This window comes from Malus sylvestris, chromosome 12 (assembly GCF_916048215.2).
Source record: "Malus sylvestris chromosome 12, drMalSylv7.2, whole genome shotgun sequence".
NCBI classification, from domain to species: domain Eukaryota; kingdom Viridiplantae; phylum Streptophyta; class Magnoliopsida; order Rosales; family Rosaceae; genus Malus; species Malus sylvestris.
This window is the reverse complement of record NC_062271.1, coordinates 22,029,654-22,050,331: the sequence shown is the minus strand read 5'-3', so window position 1 is coordinate 22,050,331 and position 20,678 is coordinate 22,029,654. Positions and strand designations below refer to the sequence as shown.

The following is a 20,678-nucleotide window of genomic DNA, read 5'->3' as shown; positions in this document are numbered from 1 at the left end:
AATGAAGGAAAGCTAGCTATCGTGCTAGTGTATGTGGATGACTTAATCATAACCGGTGATGATAAGGCAGAAATTCTTCAGACAAAGGAGAATTTATCAGTCCATTTCCAGATGAAGGAACTTGGTCAACTCAAGCACTTCCTTGGTCTAGAGGTTGATCGCACACAAGAAGGAATATTTCTCTGTCAACAGAAGTATGCCAAAGATTTGTTGAAGAGATTCGGAATGCTCGAATGCAAGCTGATTTCGACGCCGATTGAGCCAAATGCCAAAATGTGTGCACATGAAGGAAAAGATTTGGAAGATGTGACGATGTATCGACAATTGGTAGGTAGTCTGATCTACTTAACCTTGACTCGACCTGACATTTCTTATGCAGTTGGTGTGATGAGTCGGTACATGCAAAATCCAAAGAAACCTCACTTGGAAGCAGTTCGACGAATATTGAGATATGTGAAGAGTACAATTGACTATGGTCTTTTGTACAAGAAAGGTGAAGACTGCAAGTTAGTTGGTTACTGTGATGCTGACTATGCAGGAGATCATGACACCAGGAGATCAACAACTGGGTATGTGTTTAAGCTTGGTTCCGGAACAATTTCTTGGTGTAGCAAGAGACAGCCGACGGTATCATTATCAACCACTGAAGCTGAGTATCAAGCCTTGCCTTGGTATACTAGCAAGTTGAGAATTTGGAGATGGTGGCTTATTCAGATTCAGACTTGGCAGGTTGTGTTGATGATAGAAAATCTACGAGTGGATATATTTTCCTTTTTGCTGCTGGTGCAATTTCGTGGAAAAGCTCCAAGCAAAAGGTGATTGCCTCTTCAACTATGGAGGCTGAGTTCATTGGTTGTTACACTACCACCAAACAAGCAATCTAGTTAAGGAACTTCATCATGGGACTGAAGGTTGTAGACTCAGTTGAGAAACCTATAACTATCTACTGTGACAACAAGGCTGCAGTCTTCTTTTCTAGAAACAACAAGAGGTCCATTGCTTGTAGATTAATGGACATTAAGTATTTACGCGTGAGGGATGAAGTTAGAAAATGGTTGATCAACATAGTTCACATTAGAACTAATTTTATGATAGCAAATCCAATGACTAAAGGCTTACCAGTGGGAGTGTTCAAGAAACACATCTACAACATGGGAATGCGAGAGGATTTTGATTCTGTTAATGAGTGGGAGTAGTAAACCCATATCTAGTTCTGTTATGTTTTTGTCGATTAAATTGGATGCTTTCAAAATATTTTGTTCTCATGTTATGTTATGATAATAATATGAGCCATACTTTTGTATGTGGCTCAATTCTGGAGTTGAATTATGCTTATCAACTTGGAACTTTTGAATTTTTGTCAAACGCTTATGGTTTGAATATTTGTGATGATAAAATGCACATGTAGAAGGAATTACATACTGCGTTTTATGGTTCAGTATTTAAAGCTGTAAGTGACAGGTTGTTAAAGGTTTAGCTGCAATTTCTGGGGACTCAGTGATCACCTTAATCTCAACCGAAGTAATGTTATTCTTCTTGGACACTCAAGTGGGAGAATGTAAGTTTGTGAGTGTCAAGGAGAATGACTTCTAGTTCGCGACCAACCTGTAATTTAGTTTTGAGTTATCACGTTGAGAAGATTACGTACTTACTTGGCTGAGATTGGGAGTCCTAATAACATGCAACTATGTTCAAGGAACCTTATCATGTTTTGACAAGAGTTCCTTATGGAATAGGACTATATCGAAACCCTAATCAATATAGAATATCCGGGTATTAGTTGATAGGCCTGATATCAAGGATGGTTGGCTATATATTAGGAGGTCCCTACACTCACATCATTATTCCATTACGAGCGTAACCCTATTCTAAGCTTGGAACTTCAGGCTGTTGAGTGTAGAAGATCTCCTCCTTATCTTCCTTCTGCAATGGCGAGTTCTTCTCCAGGTAAGCATATTTATTTTATGTATGCATCCTTATATGTGCGTGTGATTCTATGCATGCAGGGATTTAATGGCTTACAATAGGCTCACATATATCAAAGTTCCCGATGCAAGTCTGAATATAATAAACGAATTCTCTGAGAGGCATATCACGATGGACTTGGTATCTGTAGTCAGAAACACGGGGGAAGCATTAAAACTACGTGAGAACGAACCCCTTTCATTCAAGACAAGCTATGGACACAAATGAGCTTGGAGTTTGCCCTTTGTAGTAACAAGTGTGTTTTCCTTTCTGGAAGAAAATTATATATGATGATGTGGAGTATGACAAACTCGGTTATGGAAGGCTTCGCTACTTTGGCAACCAATTTGTGAAAACAATGATATAAACCAGGATCAATCCTAGAACCAGAAGCACCTTTAGTTCTGTTTCATTTTTCTTTTACCGACAGATTTAGAAACATGTGGAGTGGTATACCAAAAGCACAAATGAAAAGGGGGAAATTCCTATTCCAATTCCATTGCAGCAATACAGATCAAGATAATCAAAGAAACAAGGAAAAGGGAGGGGAAACTAACTTCCTCGTTTCAATATCAGGAATGTCACTCCTTGCATCCTTCTCCACACTCACCTGCATGGAGGCCCAAATTAGAAACATGGTATTACGCACCTATATCGACTGAATGTGCATAGGAGGAGACAAACAAATAATATATTTAATGAAGTGAAATTCCTTACTGGTACATAATCTGGATGCTCCTCCCTCAATTTCCAAGCAAAGGGTGGTTTGAACTTATTCGCTTCACTCCTGGTCACATATCAAAAGCAAGAACGAATTAAAATGAACAGTAGTTGTATTCCACTGAAGCAAATAGAAACCAAGATAAGTGAAGCACAAAGGAACCGGAAACTCACACTGTCAGATTGCTGTTTAAGTTGCTAGCAAGATGCTCCTCCATCTGTGCAAGAGATAGTGGATTCACAAAAATGCGTAGGATGTAAACGTAACTAATTCAGCTAAAGCTTATCTTACCGCCATCCTGTATTCCACACGATTCCAAGGGTCTAACACACGAACGCCCTGTGAAAACACATAATGTCCAAATCTATTCCAACGGCTTTTGTGGAAAGTCTGAACGTAAACCGAAAGAATGAATGGAAAAGGGCACAAAAATCTGGTTCCGTGGTAGCAATTTATGGAAATGACGACGATAATAATACAAGCACAGAGAAGCAGCAACTTCATACCTCTCGTAAATGCTGCTGTGAGTTGCATTTGCAATATCACCATGCACAGGATGCGCTGAAATTTACAAGGAATGGTTAAGGAACTAGAGAGACCATTTAACAATACGAAAACCGAACCGAGAGAGCGCAGATGCAAGAGTAGTAAGAAAATAACTGGATATGGTTTTTATGGATGAAAAAAACTAGAGAAAAATTACGCAGTTGCATAATTCTACTCTAGCAATTTCAATCCATCCCTATATAATTAAAGGAAATTAAGGGCCAAAACGCATTGCTTAAAAATTAAATTAACCACAAAAAAATAAAAAAAATAAAAACACAACCACGAAGAAGAAAGAAACAAACCCTTGGCTGAATTGGAAGAGATTTCTGCCAGGGCAAAACTCGCACCACGACTGACGACTCCTCTTCTTGCTCAAACTACGAAGCATCACAACAAAAAAAAAGCGTAGTTACAAAAAATTTAAACACTTATTGTTATATGTTGTGGCAAACTCTAGAGCGTTGGATTGGATTATTTATGTGGCCTAGATTTTAATGCACATAATTTCTATATGAGAAATTTTTAATTGTGACGGGAATACAAGTGGTACACCACGTGTTTTAATAGGAATGATGGGAAATTTAATTTTTTAAGTTATTAACTTTTTAGCACACATATCTCATCATTTGTATAGTGGCACGCGATGTATCACCCAGTGTACCGGTCACACTGAAAAATCTCTCATTGCATACAATCTAGTTGCAGAGACTCGTCCCGTCATGGTTTTGGGTTGCTGCTAACAAATTGGTGCTATTCAAATACTCATTTTTACTTTTTCACACTTCTCTCAAATTTTGGCCGTCGGACTGAATGAATTGAAGAATATCAATAACAAAAATTAACAAAAATATGTGAGAAGTAAAAATAGATGTGTGAATAACATTATCCTAATAATTTACCCTCTGACATGATAAATCATGGTCTTTGGGTTCAAATTTCAAATGGTTTCCAACCAAACCAAATTCCTCCTGGGCCAGGATTGGAACCCAGAGGTGACCTGGACCTGCAAATTCACGATTCCGGACCTTTCCATTTTTAAATACCACTTCATTTTTAATTAATTAATTATATTATTATTATTATTATTTTACTTTTAATTAGAAATTTTCATGTTTGTATAATAATAACATAATGTATATAAGTTTCTTTTAAGTTATATACAAGTTCAAGTAATTGTTCATCTAAAGTCAGATTTGATTAATATCGAATTGATCAACCTTGATCTATATTCAGATGCATTAAAGTTAAAATATCCGATTTCAGCTATAATTACAAGTCTCAATCCATATCCTATAGTATTACCATTTCCAAAGTAGTTCTTTCTGTGTCATGGAGTGACAAGTGACCGTAAACCATAAATCTTACAGCTTAATTGTAATAGCAATCATTGAATTATTGCTCGATTGAGTTGTATTTCAATCATCAGTGATCATTGAATTATTGCTCGATTGAGTTGTATTTCAATCATTGAATCATTGAATACAAATATTAACCTGGCTTATTTATTTATATGCCCCCAAACAAAAAACCAAAAACCAAAGCACAAAGGCTTGCTCTTTTCTCTTTTAATCGATGTGAACTTGGTCGCACACTAACTAGACCTACTTGTATGAAGTTCAATGCGCTGGAAAAAGGTTGAAGCTACTTAATTTTGGGAAAGTGATTTCCGCATACTCATTTTTTCTTTATGCACAACCTTATTTATTTCTGATTTTTGGATTGAATAAACCATAAAATAGACGTAAATAAATAGGTGGGTGGAAAACGATAATGAGCAATGATCGTTACTATGCTTGAAGAAACGTAAATAAACCATAGAAGAAACGTAAATAAATAGGTGTGTGGAAAACTAGAAATTGAAGTACACACTTTAATACATTGAAAAGTGTCTGGTGATTATTCAACCGGCCACTACTCATCATTTTCAAGGAGAAGCTCCACAACCTTACTCATGGCAGGCCTTGCTTTGCGATCTTCTTGTACGCACGACATAGCGACCTTCATCAATCGTTTGAGCTTCATGTTGAACTCATGGTGTAGCCGAGGGTCGATTACTTTCTCAAGCCCTTCTTCTCCGATCATTTCAGTCACCCAATGTACCAAGTGGTTGTATTCATTGTATTGGCCACCGGTTGAAAGGAAGCTAGAAGCACTTCTTCCACTCAGTAGTTCCAGCAGCACAACCCCATAGCTGTACACGACCGCCTTCGCATCAATTTTCAGGTTCATCATCCACTCTGGAGCCAAATAACCTCTGGTGCCACTCACTCGTGAAAAGCCAATCCCATGACTGTCTCTGATGCCGTGGATATCTTTGAATAGCTTTGCCATGTCAAAATCTGCCACCCGAGGTTCCAAATCATCGGCTAACAGTATGTTTTGAGGCTTCATATCACAGTGAAGCACCCATTCCAGGCACTCGTGTAAATATGACAAACCATTTGCTTCACCGCAACAACTCTTCCACCATCCAGTAGCCCTTTATAGACAGTTCCGAAGCCCCCTTTCCCTATCTTCTGTTTGAAGTTACCGGTGGCTCTTGTTAGTTCTGCATAGGTGAAGCGTTTGAAGTCCATGGCCAATGCCATGTAACCGGCTATATTGGACAACTCCTCATGAGCATGCTTTCGGAAGAGATACCACCACGTCAAACCAACACAGAGTGCTTCAATTACTGCATAAGAACCTACAAATTCAATTAGGTATTTCATGTACCAGTTTCTATTGCGCTCTGCTTCAGGATCGTTGCTGTTGAAAACAACTTGTGCACCTGAACAGTTCAAATCATGTGTTTCAAACTTCGTTGGGAGCGCATGAGGGTTCAGAAATCCCTTTGGAACCTTAATATGTATGATCATGCATCAATATTTTACAATAATGTTATTTAGATGCACAAACTAGCCGCATTGTTGGCACGCTCTCTGTTGGAAGTGAGCTCTATCATTGTATGCAAGGACCACTTGTATTAGAAGGTGGTTCTAAAGAATTCTATTAGGGGTGGGCATAAAAACCATCAAACCGCATCGAATCGTATGAGAAAAAAAAACCGAAAAGAGCCGTGTTGACCGGAAAAGCCAACTTTGAGTCAAAAACCAAACCGAACCATTCAAAGCGGTTCCGGTTCCGGTTTCGAATGATCAAGAACCAACCAGAACCAAACCGAACCGTTTTACTAATAATAAATAAATAAATTATATATACACACATGTCATGGTATAATAGGTTGAAAAATTAGTTTTACTTGCAAAAGGCTGCAATTTAATAGAAGTTGGAATTTTTTTTTTGTGCAACTGCTTGTTCTGTCTTATGAAAGTGTTCTAATTTTTGTGCACTATATTGAATAAATTGACCCCGGAGAAGTTTGACCTTCTCAAGGGCCAACTGATTGATTCTGGAATGACCACTCTAGATATTTTAAAGGTTTGTATTAACTAAATGTGTTTGAAAACTTCTTACTCCATACTGAGCTATTACTTTCCTGCTGATGAGCTTGAGGGTTCACTTTGAATTGCAGGATGTTTTCTTTCTGATATTTGATAAGGCTGCGCTGGAGCCAACCTTTTGTCCTTTGTATGCGCTTTTATGCTCAGATCTTAATGCAAAACTTCCTCCTTTCCCACCTGAGGAGGCTGGTGGGAAAGAAATCACGTTTAATTGATGTTCAGGATACTTGAAAGATCACATCATATAACGTTACCAGTCCTCACTTTGAATTTTTCTTTTTACTTGCTGCTGTTGTGTTGTATGCAACTTTATATAATCAGTTTTAGAAAATGTATTTTTTTTTAAGAAGTTGTTACACAGATTATCCATCATGATTCGTCTACTGCTTCGATTGGCATCAAACTCAATGGTGCCAATTATGGAGTTTGGTCTCAGATTGTTGAGATATTTGTTGCTGGAAAAGACAAGTTGGGCTACTTGTTTGGGAGTAATCCCCAACCACCTATCAACGATCCGGCCTTCACCAAATGGCATACGGAGAACGCTATTGTGAAGGGTTGGCTCATCAACTCTATGGACCCCAATTTGACTGGGTACTTTCTTCAACTACCGACGACAAAGAAAGTGTGGGACGCGGTTGCTCGCACGTATTATGACGGCTCCGATATATCTCAAGTCTATGATCTTACTTGCAAGGCCTCTCGCATGAGGCAAGATGGACGACCGGTGGAGACATACTATAGTGATCTTCAATCTTTATGGAAGGAGATTGATTATCGTCGATCTAATCCGATGAAGTGCGATACTGATATTGAAATTTTTAATAAAATTGTTCAAACGGATCGAGTGTACACTTTGCTTGCAGGATTGGATGAGATGTTTGATAAACTTCGTAGTGATATTCTAAGAATAAAAAATTACAAAATCTGCCACTACAGCTATCACCAATTTCAACTGACACTCCCTTTTTCACAGTACTACAGTAGTGATAATTCTGCCAATGGGGCAACATCAGATGGAGAGGGGCAAAGTAGTTGGATACCCAGCCTTTGACACGATCTGGACGTTGGAAAAAAAGGTTTGGGGTTTGTCTTGCATATGATTCACTACATTATTATGATTCATCACATGAAAATGAGAAGAAAATTGGAACTTTACACACAAAAATTAAAAGAGCCATGTTCAAAAGAGTTTTCTAATTATCTCAAGGAGAGGAGGTCACCCAACATGACCAAAATCAATGTTTCTTTTACTACAGCTATTAAACATCAATTTCCATCTGACAACAAAGCTTAAATTACATGGACAATATTTATGGTTATAAACTGAAAACACAACCTAACGTGATCCATTCGTTGATAATGCACCAATTTGAAGAGCAACCACACATGTATGGTTATATTTTCTCTCCCTGTTCACAGACAACATAAACCCATTTGTTAGTGACTCAAATAAATAACGTAGAGGATGAACTAAATCTATAAAGGAAGACCTCCTCCGACCGTATGAACATATCGAGGTAGAAATTCACATAATAAAAAAACCCTAATTTAGAAATTACCAATCTTTTGTAGGATGATGGTATGGTACTGTTTTCAACGGCGGTGATGTGGCCATGGTGGTCGCGACGACAGTGATGGGGTGACAATGGTGAATTGTGATGGTCTGAGCTGCATAACGGCGAACACAAACAAAATCCCCAAAATCACAAAAAAGAAATTCAAACAAAACAAAAAGGAAATTAAGAGAGAAACAGAGAAGAGAGAGAGAGATCGGAGTACCGTTAGTTAAAGAGTGGACGGCGTCGGTTCTCGGAGCACTGTAATCCCTGAAGATCTCTTCCACCGTTGGCTACCTGCAAGCCGCATGCCTTCCTCTCACCAAATCCCTATCTCTCTCCCTCCGTGTCTCTCTTCTCTCTCTGCTCGCTCGGTCTCTCTCTCCCGACGGCATGCTTTCACCGAGTCCCACTGCAGCTCAGAAAGAAAGGAAATGAGAGTCTCTAACCCACCCAACCCGTTCGAAACCCCACAGACTAAAATGACCATGGCGATATTTGCTCATGCTGTGCCTTTGCAACTTGTACTACTGCATTTGCAACAACATTCTCTCTTTCTGGAACCAACACCACGTAGCTGCAGTCTTTCAACACAACAAATTAAACCAATTTATAATCAAATTTCAACAAACAAACCCACTCAACCCCGGATTCATTAGACATCAACATGAACCTACTATTTTCCCAGCTCCCAAACAGTCACCACTCAAGCATGACAATGATCAATTTTTTTCAGCATTTTCTACCTTAACAAGAAATTTACAGGTTAATCTGAAAAGTACAAGAACCAAGTTTGTCGGGTCTTTAATTTCACGCCATAAACGGTGAAAGATGTAGACTTTAGTGTAATCTGTTAACTTAGCTCCAGATACGTGTTCCGCTTTTCAAAATTTTCTCAGTAACCAAATAAAAACAAAAATTAAAAGATAATCACCAAAGGTTTGACGTGCACATGCTAATCACAAGAGTTTGGCATGACAGTCATAAGCATTACCACAAAATTCTTACCTACAGCGGCACCGTTTCCCCATCTCTGCCTAATACCAATTGGTTTTCTCCAAAAAATATATTATAAATTGGTTTTATAAAGGAGAAAAATACTTTTGTAAATCGTTTTTGTTTATAATTTTTCAAGGCCAAAATTTATTAGGGATCCTGGTAATATAGTATTTTCAAATTGACCCTCGTAATAGAAAGGTTATTAAACATATATATGTGGTGAAGTCTGTTTGTACCATACTTGACCAATCCTGAAACTACTGAGCACCGGTCAACGTTATACCGTCAAGGACCCAGAAGAGCTTCCCTTCAACCAGGAGGCCAATCACAATGCGACACGTGTCGACATCAAAAGCCAATCACAACGCGACACGTGTCAACATCAGAAGCCAATCACAACACGACACGTGTCAATGTCAGAACAAAACTAGAAACTCTCTTTTATAAATAGGGATCATTCTCCCACAATAATCTCTAATGTCACTTTGTACTAAACTATTCACTAGAACTCACAAAAGGAGAGCTTGAACCTATGTATTTGTGTAAACCCTTCACAATTAATGAGAACTCCTCTACTCTGTGGACGTAGCCAATCTGGGTGAACCACGTACATCTTGTGTTTGCTTCCCTGTCCCGATTCATTTACATACTTATCTTCACTAGTGATTGAAGCAACCAAGCGAAGGTCATGAACCTGACATTTTCTGTTGTACCAAAGTTCTCGCTGATTTTATGCATCAACATTTGGCGCCGTCTGTGGGAAACGACACTTATTCCCACTCTCTTCAGCTTTGTCAAGCTGGTTTCCACCGCTCGTACACTCTCTTTTGGCCAAGCATCTCTTTCCGACATGGGGAGCGAAAGAAGCTATAGCACACAGAATGACACCCCCCTTGGACCTAGTATGAAGCAACAAAAGCAGGAGAGAAATAGAGTTACTTTTCAAGCTAAAGTCGATGAGCTAGAGGTTCAGAACAACAAGATAGCGATGAAGAATGAGGTCCTCCAGGAACAATATGAAAAACTTTTCGAGATGCTTCACGAGGCTAGGCATGCTCAAACACACAAGCTCGTCGCCCCTGTTGAGGTCAACAATCATCTGAATGCCCCCCAACACGGAGGGTCACCGATATCCAACACGGACATCCCTGATAGGGATCGAGCTACACATCAATGTGATAATCAACATGAGACTTCTCTTAACCCAGCTGCTTCAACCCGAAGCAGAAGAAGTAGAGGAAAGCACCTCTTCACAGAGGGAATGGAAGGATCAAAAGTCGTTTATCGCGATTGTCGAGACTTCCTAAAGCAACGTCGAGAGAATCTCATCCACATAAGCTCGAAGATTAATGACCCAAGAGTTTCTGAAAGACTTGGTCCTCTTCCACGACCCAAGCCAGCAGCCAATCTAGGGAATGGGCAACAAGTCCCAGAAGAACATGAAGGTACAAGGGACTCGGAAATATTCCGACATACTCACTCTAGGAGTCAGTGTGGCGAGTCCAAGGAAAAATCACGCTATCTTGATCAAACTTTCCTACTTACAAGAGGCGATGGGGACTTACGGAAGAAAAATTCAGTGGTGCACGACTCCACTCAGGACCCCCTTGTCCTACAGCTCCTGGAGGAAGTAAACAAGTTGAAGGCTGAACGTCAAGCCGAGATACCTGACTGGAACCAACCCAGGCCTGGCCCCCTCACAAGAAGGATCATCAACACCCCCCTCCAAGCAAAGACAAAGCAGAAGCTTGGCTTATAACTCTATACTGGAAAGGAATACCCGATTGAACACCTTAACCTCTTTGAGTCCACCATGGTATACCAGAGACACACCGACGAAGAACGGTGCCTTCTCTTCCCCTCCACCCTCTCTGGCAGAGCTTTAAACTGGTATTGCCGTCTTCCACCCGAGACGGTAGACTCATTTGAAGAGTTGAGAAAGCTGTTTGTCTCTCAACACATCTTCCAGACCGATCGCTTGCATTCCGCATATGACTTGTACACTATTCGCCAGAAGCCGGACGAGTCATTACGAAAGTATGATGGCTGCTTCAACCATGAGTATTCTTGTTGCGCTGAGGCAGATGACAAGACCGCCCTCAAGGCCTTCACGGCAGGCTTACGTGACTGTTTCTTCAAGTACATGATCAACGCCAACACTTGGAAGACTTACTCTGAGGTGATGGCATAAGCTTACAACCATGCCTCCGTCGAGGCAAGGACATATCAAGGGAAACCCCCTACAGTCACCATTTATCAGCAAGTAGGGAGTGGATGCCAGATCCAACCGAATGAGAAGACCTCAACCTTCCAAACGGTAGCAGCACACCCCCTGCCTCATTTAATGCTTCGCCAAGTCAACAGACATATCAATCCCAAGGTAAAAGGAAATATTTCCATCCTCACCAATCTCATTTTAATAAAAAGAATAAGGGGCACTATCGCGATAACTCAGGATATCGTCACAATAACGCCCGTCCCCAGACAGGCCCTACCCCGAGGTATGAGACATACAAACCTTTGAACGCTACATACGCGGCCATCTACCCCAGTATAGCTCACTTGATACCAAAGCCAAAACCAAGACAGCCAGATTACAAGTCCACGAAGAACACGGGCATGTTTTGTTGCTACCACGAGTATAATGGCCATGATGGCGAGAAGTGCATCATCCTCCGTGATCATATTGAAGCATTGGCACGTGAAGGAAAAATTAATCAGTTCCTCCTTCACCCTCCAAGGGATAACCGTAACCAACGCCAGGTGAATGTGATATATTCCATAAGCGGCGGCACACCCATGTCTGAATCTTCCAATAGGGCCATGAAAAACAGTGAACGAACTTTGAGACCTGGCCATCAAGTGTTTCACGTGGAAGACATCAGGGGAGGTAAGTATCAAAAGCCTAACTGGGATCCAATATGTTTCTACCCTGAGGAAGAAAGATGTATCATCTACCCTCACAACGACCCGCTGATCGTGGAGGCTCACATAGCAAATTTTGATGTGAAACGAATCCTGATAGACACAGGTGCTTTAGTCAATATCATGTTTGCTGAAGCTTTCAAGGCACTTAATGTAGCTGAACACTTGCTCGATTGCTCGATTTCTCCTCTGATAAGCTTATCTGGCGATATCGTGCAACCTTTAGGGAGTATACACTTACCCCTCACCATTGGTACAGGCCCCTACACAGCTACTATTACCACTAACTTCCTAGTGGTCAATTGCCCGACGGCATACAATGTCATCTTTGGGCGCACAGGCATCAATGATCTCAAGGTCATGGTATCCACACATATGTTGTTGATGAAGTTTCCAACCTCTTTCGGCAATGGATACATCCGGGGAGATCAACTTAGTGCTCGATCATGTTACAACACTTCAGTTAAGCAGCAACACCTGCCTGTCCCCAAGGAGACCCTCTCTATACATAACCAAGTAGTAAAGACCAGTCCAGATGAAGCCAACTCGGATCTTCATGATGGCAACAGTCAACCCGATGACCCTCGAGATGACTCATTCACCCAGCAAGCACAACCCGCTGAAGAGTTAGAGAATGTATCTATCTCCAAAGACCATCCAGATCATATGGTGAAGATTGGCACCACTTTGTCACCACCCTTTCGGTTGTCGCTGATCTCATTTTTACAAGAGAACGCCGAGGTCTTCGCTTGGTCATATAAAGATATGTCGGGCATCTCTCCCGATATCATCTGTCACCACTTGAGTATTGATCCCAAGACCAAACCAATAAAACAAAAGCGAAGATCTTATGATGTTGAACGATACGAGTCGATGAAAGCTGAAGTTGAAAAACTCAAGGACATAGGCTTCGTCCGTGAAGTCAATTACCCAACATGGGTAGCAAATGTTGTCCTTGTTAAGAAAAATCCGACCAAGGAAAGTCTCCTGCTTCAAAAGGTCTTGTGGAGAATATGTGTCGACTACACCGACCTAAACAAAGGATGCCCGAAGGATAGTTTCCCTCTTCCTCTCATTGATAGACTTATAGACTCTACGGCAGGGTGTGAGCTCTTGAGCTTCATGGACGCTTATTCAGGATACAACCAAATCCTCATGAACCCCTCAGACCAAGAACACACAGCCTTCACTACTGACAAGGGACTATATTGCTACAAAGTCATGCCTTTCGGCCTAAAGAATGCAGGAGCAACTTATCAGAGACTGGTCAAATCAATGTTCGCCGAACAGATTGGGAAGAGCATGGAAGTTTACATTGATGATATGCTAGTCAAGAGCAAACATGCTAACCAACACATCACCAACCTATCTGAAACTTTCACCATTCTAAAGAGGTATCGAATGAGGTTGAACCCCAACAAATGTGCCTTCGGCGTGGGCTCTGGCAAATTCTTAGGCTTCATGATTAGCCAACGAGGCATTGAAGCTAACCCCGAAAAGATCAAAGCAATCCTCGACATGAAAGAGCCAGTAACTTCAAAAGACATCCAAAGCCTTACTGGCAAGGTGGCAGCCTTAACTAGATTCATCTCTAAGGCCATAGACAGATGTTCTCCTTTCTTCAAAGCACTCAAGGGAAATAAGAAGTACATTACATGGACGGAGGAATATGCCAAGGCATTCAAGAACCTCAAAGAGTATATGAGTAAAGCCCATTTGCTCTCCAAATCAGAAGTTGGTGACACTCTCATTATCTATCTATCGATTTCGGCTTCAGCAGTCAGTTCTGTTCTTATTCGAAAGGACAGTGGTGTCGAACGGCCCGTCTACTACGCTAGCAAGGCCCTACAAGATGCGGAGACACGATACTCCAACATTGAGAAATTAGCTCTCGCATTGGTCATGTCTGCTCGAAAACTTCGCCCTTATTTCCAAGCACACGCCATCATCGTGCTTACCAATCACCCTCTTCAACAGATACTCCAGAGTCCTGACACGTCTGGGCGAATGATCAAATGGGCGATAGCATTGGATGAGTTTAACATCTCCTACCAACCAAAACCAGCCGAAAAGGGTCAAGCAGTAGCAGATTTCATCGCCGACTTCACATATCCTGTTGACATTGCTTCTACACCTAAAGCAGTAGCTTCATTACCATCGGAAGCTCAGAAGATAGAATCAACAACCCCAGCATGGAGTCTGTATGTTGATGGCTCATCCAACCAACAGGGCTGTGGAGCAGGATTAGTCCTCACTACCCTCAACAAAGTGGCGATAGAATACGCTCTTCGTTTCAAATTCAAGCATCGAACAACGAGTCCGAATACGAAACCCTTCTAGCAGGCTTACATTTGGCCAAACACCTTGGGGTTAAACAAATCGATATCTTCAGTGACTCCCAAATAGTGGTCAACCAAGTCACGAACAACTTTGATGCTAAGGATAGCTCCATGGCAGCATATCTTGCACAAACACGACTTTTGCTCAAGCACTTCCACTACCAGATCACCCAAGTTCCTCGAGCGGCAAATAGTCATGCAGACGCTTTGGCTCGCCTCGCCTCGGCAGTGGAAGACAAGATTGGGAGAAAAATTCATGTCGAATTGTTGGCAGCACCAATCACCATGCTCGCGAAGGTGTGCAATTTACAACAAGGAGATAGTTGGATCACCCCAATTTATAAATTCCTTGCCCATGGCACCCTCCCAAATGACAAAGTCCAAGCTAAGTAGATTCGATACAAGTCTGACCGCTACCTAATCATTAATGACCAACTCTACAAGCGCGGTTTTACCCTGCCATACCTAAGATGCCTTACACCTGCGGAGGCGGAAATTATCCTTCGGGAAATACATGAAGGAGTCTGCAGAGATCATGCTGGGTCTCGATCCCTAGCACACAAGACTTTTCGCCAAGGATACTATTGGCCAACACTCCACCAAGATGCCATCAGAATATCTCGCTCATGTGATAAATGTCAACGCTACGCAACTATCCCTCACTCCCCTCCCGAGCCGCTCACTCCTATGATTAGCCCTTGGCCCTTCGCCAAATGGGGACTTGATTTGATCGGCCTAATGTCTGCAGGGAAGGGCAAGGTCAGCTATGCAATCGTTGCAGTTGACTACTTCACAAAGTGGGCTGAAGTAGAACCCTTGGCAACCATTACTGAGGGAAAAATAGAAGACTTCGTATGGAAAAACATCCTCTACAGATTCGACATTCCCAATGCGATAGTCACGGACAATGGGCGGCAGTTCGACAACAAGAAGTTCAAGATGTTCTGCTTTAAGTTCAACATCAACTTATGTTTTGCCTTTCCAGCCCATCCCCAGTCTAATGGACAAGTCGAGGCCGTTAACAAAATAATCAAGCGCACTCTGAAAACTAGCTTGGACAAAGCTAAAGGTTGTTGGCCAGAATTCATACCCCAAGTTCTTTGGTCATACCGCACTTCATATTGGACTTCCACAGGAGAAACTCCATTCTCACTTGCTTTTGGTACAGAAGCAGTTGTCCCGATTGAGCTTGAGCAAGCAACATACCGAATCCAGAACTACATGCAGAGTGAGAACGACAAACAACTCACCCTCAACCTAGATCTAGTCGAGGAACACATAAATCAGGCTCACCTGAGGAATGTCGCCTACAATCAGCGCATCTCCAACTACTACGACTCAAGGGTCAAACCTCGTTCTTTCAAAGTGGGAGACTGGGTACTGAAGAAAAGATTACTCTGTGATAGAGTCTCGAGTGAAAGAACACTCAGCCCTAACTGGGACGGACCGTTCGAGGTCGTCAGCATCAGCCGCCCTGGCTCCTACAAGCTCAGAAGCTCCGACGGCAAGACCCTTGGCCATCCATGGAATGCTGACCACTTGAAGTACTATTACAAATAGACTCACATTGTACAAGTGTTAAGCTACAGCCGTTCGCCATCCTATGTAACAAACCATTTGGTATGAATTCAATAAAGAGGTGATTTAGCCAACTCGGCCCTAAACTTTTTTACATTCTGAGCAATGAAACACTCAAGTGTTGAAGCTTCAACGCACATGTTTCCAATATAAAATAAAATCTAAGTATGTGTCAACAAGACTATACAAAGGATCTATGCAAACATTCATCAATGATAGGGCAAACACTTGAAGCTTGATAATGCAAACACTTGAAGCTTGATAATACAAACGCTTGCTTGATAATGCAAACACTCATAAACACGCAAAACAAAAAAAAACTCTCAAGCTTATAACATGGCACATGCCATACAAACAACAAACTCGTGCAGGTAGAGTACATACAGAAAGTGAAAGCACTTCTAGTCATCCTCATCTGAGGTTGAACCCCTGATCATATCACTCTGAGTCCTACCGCCATTTTCTGCATCTCCAAACTCATCATCACCCTGATGACTCTGCTCATCAGCACTAGCCTCATCGCCAGACTCATCTGCACTGCAAGAATAAACTGCAAGGTCGAAGGTTTCACCTTTTCGATGATGCTCATCTATTTCTTCACGGTATTTTCGAAGAACGCTTCCATCATCATAACGATCAAGGAAAGCCATCCACTTCCTTTTTTCAAAGTGAACTTCCCGAGTACAGCGAGGTCTAAGGACATGGAAAGAGGCCTGGGAACCCAAGAACTCATTCACAGCAGCTTCCTTCTCAGCCGGGATACTACTCTTCAGCTCAGAAACCTCAACCAAGGCACTATCCAACTCCCATTTAACCTTGGAAACCTCGAGCATAGTTGTCTCCAACTGTTTCTTAGTCGCCTCCAACTCTACCTTGAGTCTCAAGTTCTCACCATTCCGCCTCTTCAAACTTTCAAAATGTTGATCCTTGACTTGGATGGCCTCAGCTAAAGCTTTGCTCGTTTTCCTAGCATCATTCACAAGCTGCTTATTCTCTTTCAATTTCACATTACACCGCTCAGCCTCTCGCAATCTGTCGTGATACTCAGCCATGACCTGCATGACAAGACGATCATCACTACCAAAATAATGCTAATAAGGAGGAGAAAACAAGGAAATGACAAAGTAATACTCACATATGAAGACAGCTTCAACATCCGGTCGCAATCCGATTCATCTTTAGCTAAAGGCTCTCCGAGCTCATTGAAAGAGAATCGACGCCCTGTCAGGCAATTGTTGATATACCCAAAGTCCTTTGGCCGCATGGCAACCTTCAAATCCTTCCAAGGGACACTGCCAACCTCTTCCTTATATTTACCCTCGCTGTTAGAACTAGGAGCACCTTTCTGCCCAATATGCTCCCTAACTGGAGGAAAGATAGGATTGATAGTAGGAAGAGGAGGCAGCAATCGCCTATCTTCCCCGGTAACTATGGCAGCAGCACATCCAATGGCCTCAGCTTCAGCTTTCTTCGAGGCAGCAACCTTGAGGACTTCTTCTCGAGACTTAGTTTTAATGATTGGTCTCACTCGGTGCTTGCGAGCTTCCTTGTGAAACAGGATGTCTTCTGAAGGAACTAACATGGGCATTCTCCTTTTCTTGGTGCTATTATCCACTTTCTTGCCCACCTTCTCCACTGAACAAGGAAAATCAAAGTAAGGAATACCACATTATATATCTATATAAAAAAAACAAAGGAGGGAAGAACAAGGATCAAGTGAAGGATACAACTTACTCGCTCGTCTCTGGCACTCGGAAACTAAGGGCTGGAAACCATACTTTCGAAACAAGGGTCGTAGCTTACCCAAGTGTCTATCTTCTTTGGGCACCCTCAACACTTTCTCTACATCAGCTAGCTCCTGTCCGGAGAGTTTGATGGTGCCTCGTGTCACTGCATGAAGAAAAATCTTAGACGCAAGAGAAAATCACAACAATAGCAAATAATGAGAAAATGGATACATTACAACCTACAGTCTGGAAGTGAGTAGGAACACGTCACTCAGGCGTGACACCCTTAGCATGCTCTCAATCATTATAAAGAAAGCACCAACGTTTCTTCCATGTGCAATACGCCTTTCTCTTACCAAAGACAACACGTTCTCTCTCGCTCCGACATGCACATTCGGCATAACCAGTACATGCTTTCACCGGGCGCATCTTATAACAGTAGCGCCACTGATGGAAGGAAGGCTCACCTAATCCACACTCCATCCAGATAATATAAAACCCAATCAAGGTATCCCAGAAACCAGGGTTGAGTTGCCCAGGTGCATAACCAATAAAAGACAACATCCGTTGCAACCACAGATGCAAAGGTAAATTTACCCCCAAGGTCACTAATGTCTGGGTATAGAACATAACATGACCCTTGGGCGGCTCATAAGGCAATTCTTCACAACGCACCAAACGTATTCCTACACTACGGGGGATACTACATGATCGCCTTAGGGCCTCAAGCTGCTTTTCGCTATCTAACAAGTTATTTTCTAAATGGTCCGCTGTGAACTCAGAGCGAAATATGGGTATGGTGTCACAAACAACCCCCTCACCCACTAGCATGGAGGAAGAACCAATATTGGCTAAGGTTTGACAATTGTGAGGATCAGAACGAAATATGGGTATGGCGTCACAAATAACCCCCTCACCCACTAGCATGGAGGAAGAACCAATATTGGCTAAGGTTTGACAATTGTGAGGATCATCCAACGTTCCTTTCGTACCAGACTTTAACAAAGGCCATGAAGACCCTGACATTGCAGGCTCAAACCTAGAGCTAGAGCTAGGGGAGCCCTCATCACTAAGACTTCTAGACTCCGACATCTACAACAAACAATAACAAACTCTATCACTACATGAAGGATCAAAACATAAGGAAGCTCATAGGGCATGAAGAAAAGATCAACCAGTTCATTATGTTCTTAACGAAATACATGAACACTCAAACAATTCAACAAGAATGAAAACATCTGATCTAGTGGAGAAGACTACCAACCTGAAGATGGTGCAGCAAAGCAATGCCAGAATCCCTCTCAAGTAAAGAACACTCTGTCTTCAAAAATCACTACAAGATGAGCAAATGAAGGTAAGGTAAAGAATGGAAACTTATCCTTCTTATATATAGTTCAACATGGCTATTGACATTCAAAATTCAAATTCAAACCATGAGAAAGCCCCACATGGAAAATCTTCAAACTTCTAACCCTAGGAAGTTTCCAATTTCAAATAGTTCAGTTCCCCCCTTCAAAAAAATAAAAAATAAAAATAAAAATAAAATTCAAAAAAAAAAAATCCGAAAAAAAAAAAGGGAAGGGGGAACACAGCAGCTTCATCAATGGGATTCAACTACCAATCTCAAAAAACTTCGCACTATCTTCATCAAGATAGTGCGAAGCACAATCAATTTATGGTGCCAACAAAAGCTTCATCAATGGAGGACAAATATCTATCTCAAAAGCTTCGCACTATCTTCATCAAGATAGTGTGAAGCAAAATCAATTTATGGTGCCAACAAAAGCTTCATCAATGGAGGACAAATATCAATCTCAAAAGTTTCGCACTATCTTCATCAAGATAGTGTGAAGCAAAATCAATTTATGGTGCCAATAAAGCTTCATCAATGGAGGACAAATATCTATCTCAAAAGCTTCGCACTATCTTCATCAAGATAGTGTGAAGCAAAATCAATGTATGGTGCCAACAAAAGCTTCACCTATAAAGCTTCAACCCCAAAGCTTCACCTATAAAGCTTTAACACCAAAAGCTTCACCTATAAAGCTTCAACCCTTCAACACCAAAGCTTCACCTATAAAGCTTCAACCCCAAAGCTTCACCTATCAAACTTTAACACCAAAAGCTTCACCTATAAAGCTTCAACCCTTCAACACCAAAGCTTCACCTATAAAGCTTCAACCCCAAAGCTTCACCTATAAAGCTTCAACCCCAAAGCTTCACCTATCAAGCTTTAACACCAAAAGCTTCACCTATAAAGCTTCAACCCTTCAACACCAAAGCTTCACCTATAAAGCTTCAACACCAAAGCTTCACCTATAAAGCTTCAACACCAAAGCTTCACCTATCAAGCTTCAACCCCAAAGCTTCACCTACAATACAAAATTTCAACACCAAAACATATAAAAGCTTCACACACTCTTCATCAAAATAGTGCGAAGCTAATTCAAGTTTTGTGTCCTAAAAATAGCTTCAACTAGTCACGCTATATACCCAAACAACAATCTATAGTCAATAAACCTTACCTATTAAACTATTTTCCAAACACAAAACCTTGTGGCAAATAAACAAATTTTGTTCACAAAACCAAGATTCTCTTGAACTTGTACAACAACACATGAGTAAACACAAACATTTTTTGTTTTACATCCGCAATATCCCTATCATAAACAGACATACAATTATATAAAATCCAACCCAAGCAGCCTTTTTCTCCCTCTCCCTCTTCCGGCTCTTTCCATCTATCAAATTTCTGCAACTCTTGCTCTTCCTCAGTGGAGCTGAATTTTGGACATCTTATAGTTCTTGAGCAGATGAACAACTTTCACGAAGGAAATGTTTCTATTTGAGCGACGGAAGTTAGAGTGTTGAAG

At 41.4% G+C, this 20,678-nt stretch overlaps 2 protein-coding genes and 1 pseudogene across 2 annotated transcripts in view; all 3 read right to left on the bottom strand.

Moving 5' to 3' along the window:
* The window catches only part of LOC126593809 (uncharacterized), a 13,882-nt gene extending 10,717 nt beyond the window's left edge, over nt 1-3,165 (bottom strand). The window contains exons 1-5 of the mRNA XM_050259928.1: nt 2,978-3,165; nt 2,860-2,903; nt 2,683-2,752; nt 2,523-2,575; nt 2,023-2,110 (exon numbers count right to left, since the gene is read on the bottom strand). Of these exons, the coding sequence (XP_050115885.1) occupies nt 2,023-2,110; nt 2,523-2,575; nt 2,683-2,752; nt 2,860-2,903; nt 2,978-2,983 (261 nt within the window). The 5' untranslated portion in view covers nt 2,984-3,165. The remainder of the gene's footprint in view (nt 1-2,022; nt 2,111-2,522; nt 2,576-2,682; nt 2,753-2,859; nt 2,904-2,977) is intronic.
* Nucleotides 3,166-5,146: 1,981 nt separating this feature from the next.
* Nucleotides 5,147-6,179, bottom strand: LOC126592252 (putative receptor protein kinase ZmPK1). The gene is made up of 3 exons (XM_050257973.1): nt 6,134-6,179; nt 5,674-6,005; nt 5,147-5,620 (listed from the first exon to the last, which is right to left on the bottom strand). Exons 1-3 carry the CDS (start codon nt 6,177-6,179, stop codon nt 5,147-5,149), a joined length of 852 nt encoding a protein of 283 aa, XP_050113930.1.
* Nucleotides 6,180-16,479: 10,300 nt separating this feature from the next.
* On the bottom strand, nt 16,480-18,636 carry LOC126593181 (uncharacterized; annotated as a pseudogene).
* Between the last annotated feature and the right edge of the window lie 2,042 nt (nt 18,637-20,678).

Excerpts from the sequence above, each read along its gene's own strand:
- LOC126592252 (XM_050257973.1), bottom strand. The coding sequence starts at position 6,179 with ATGATAGAGCTCACTTCCAACAGAGAGCGTGCCAACAATGCGGCTA. Across the intron at positions 6,006-6,133 it reads GCGTGCCAACAATGCGGCTA|GTGCACAAGTTGTTTTCAAC; the intron begins GTTTGTGCATCT and ends TGAACTGTTCAG. Across the intron at positions 5,621-5,673 it reads TTGTTGCGGTGAAGCAAATG|CCTCAAAACATACTGTTAGC; the intron begins GTTTGTCATATT and ends TGTGATATGAAG.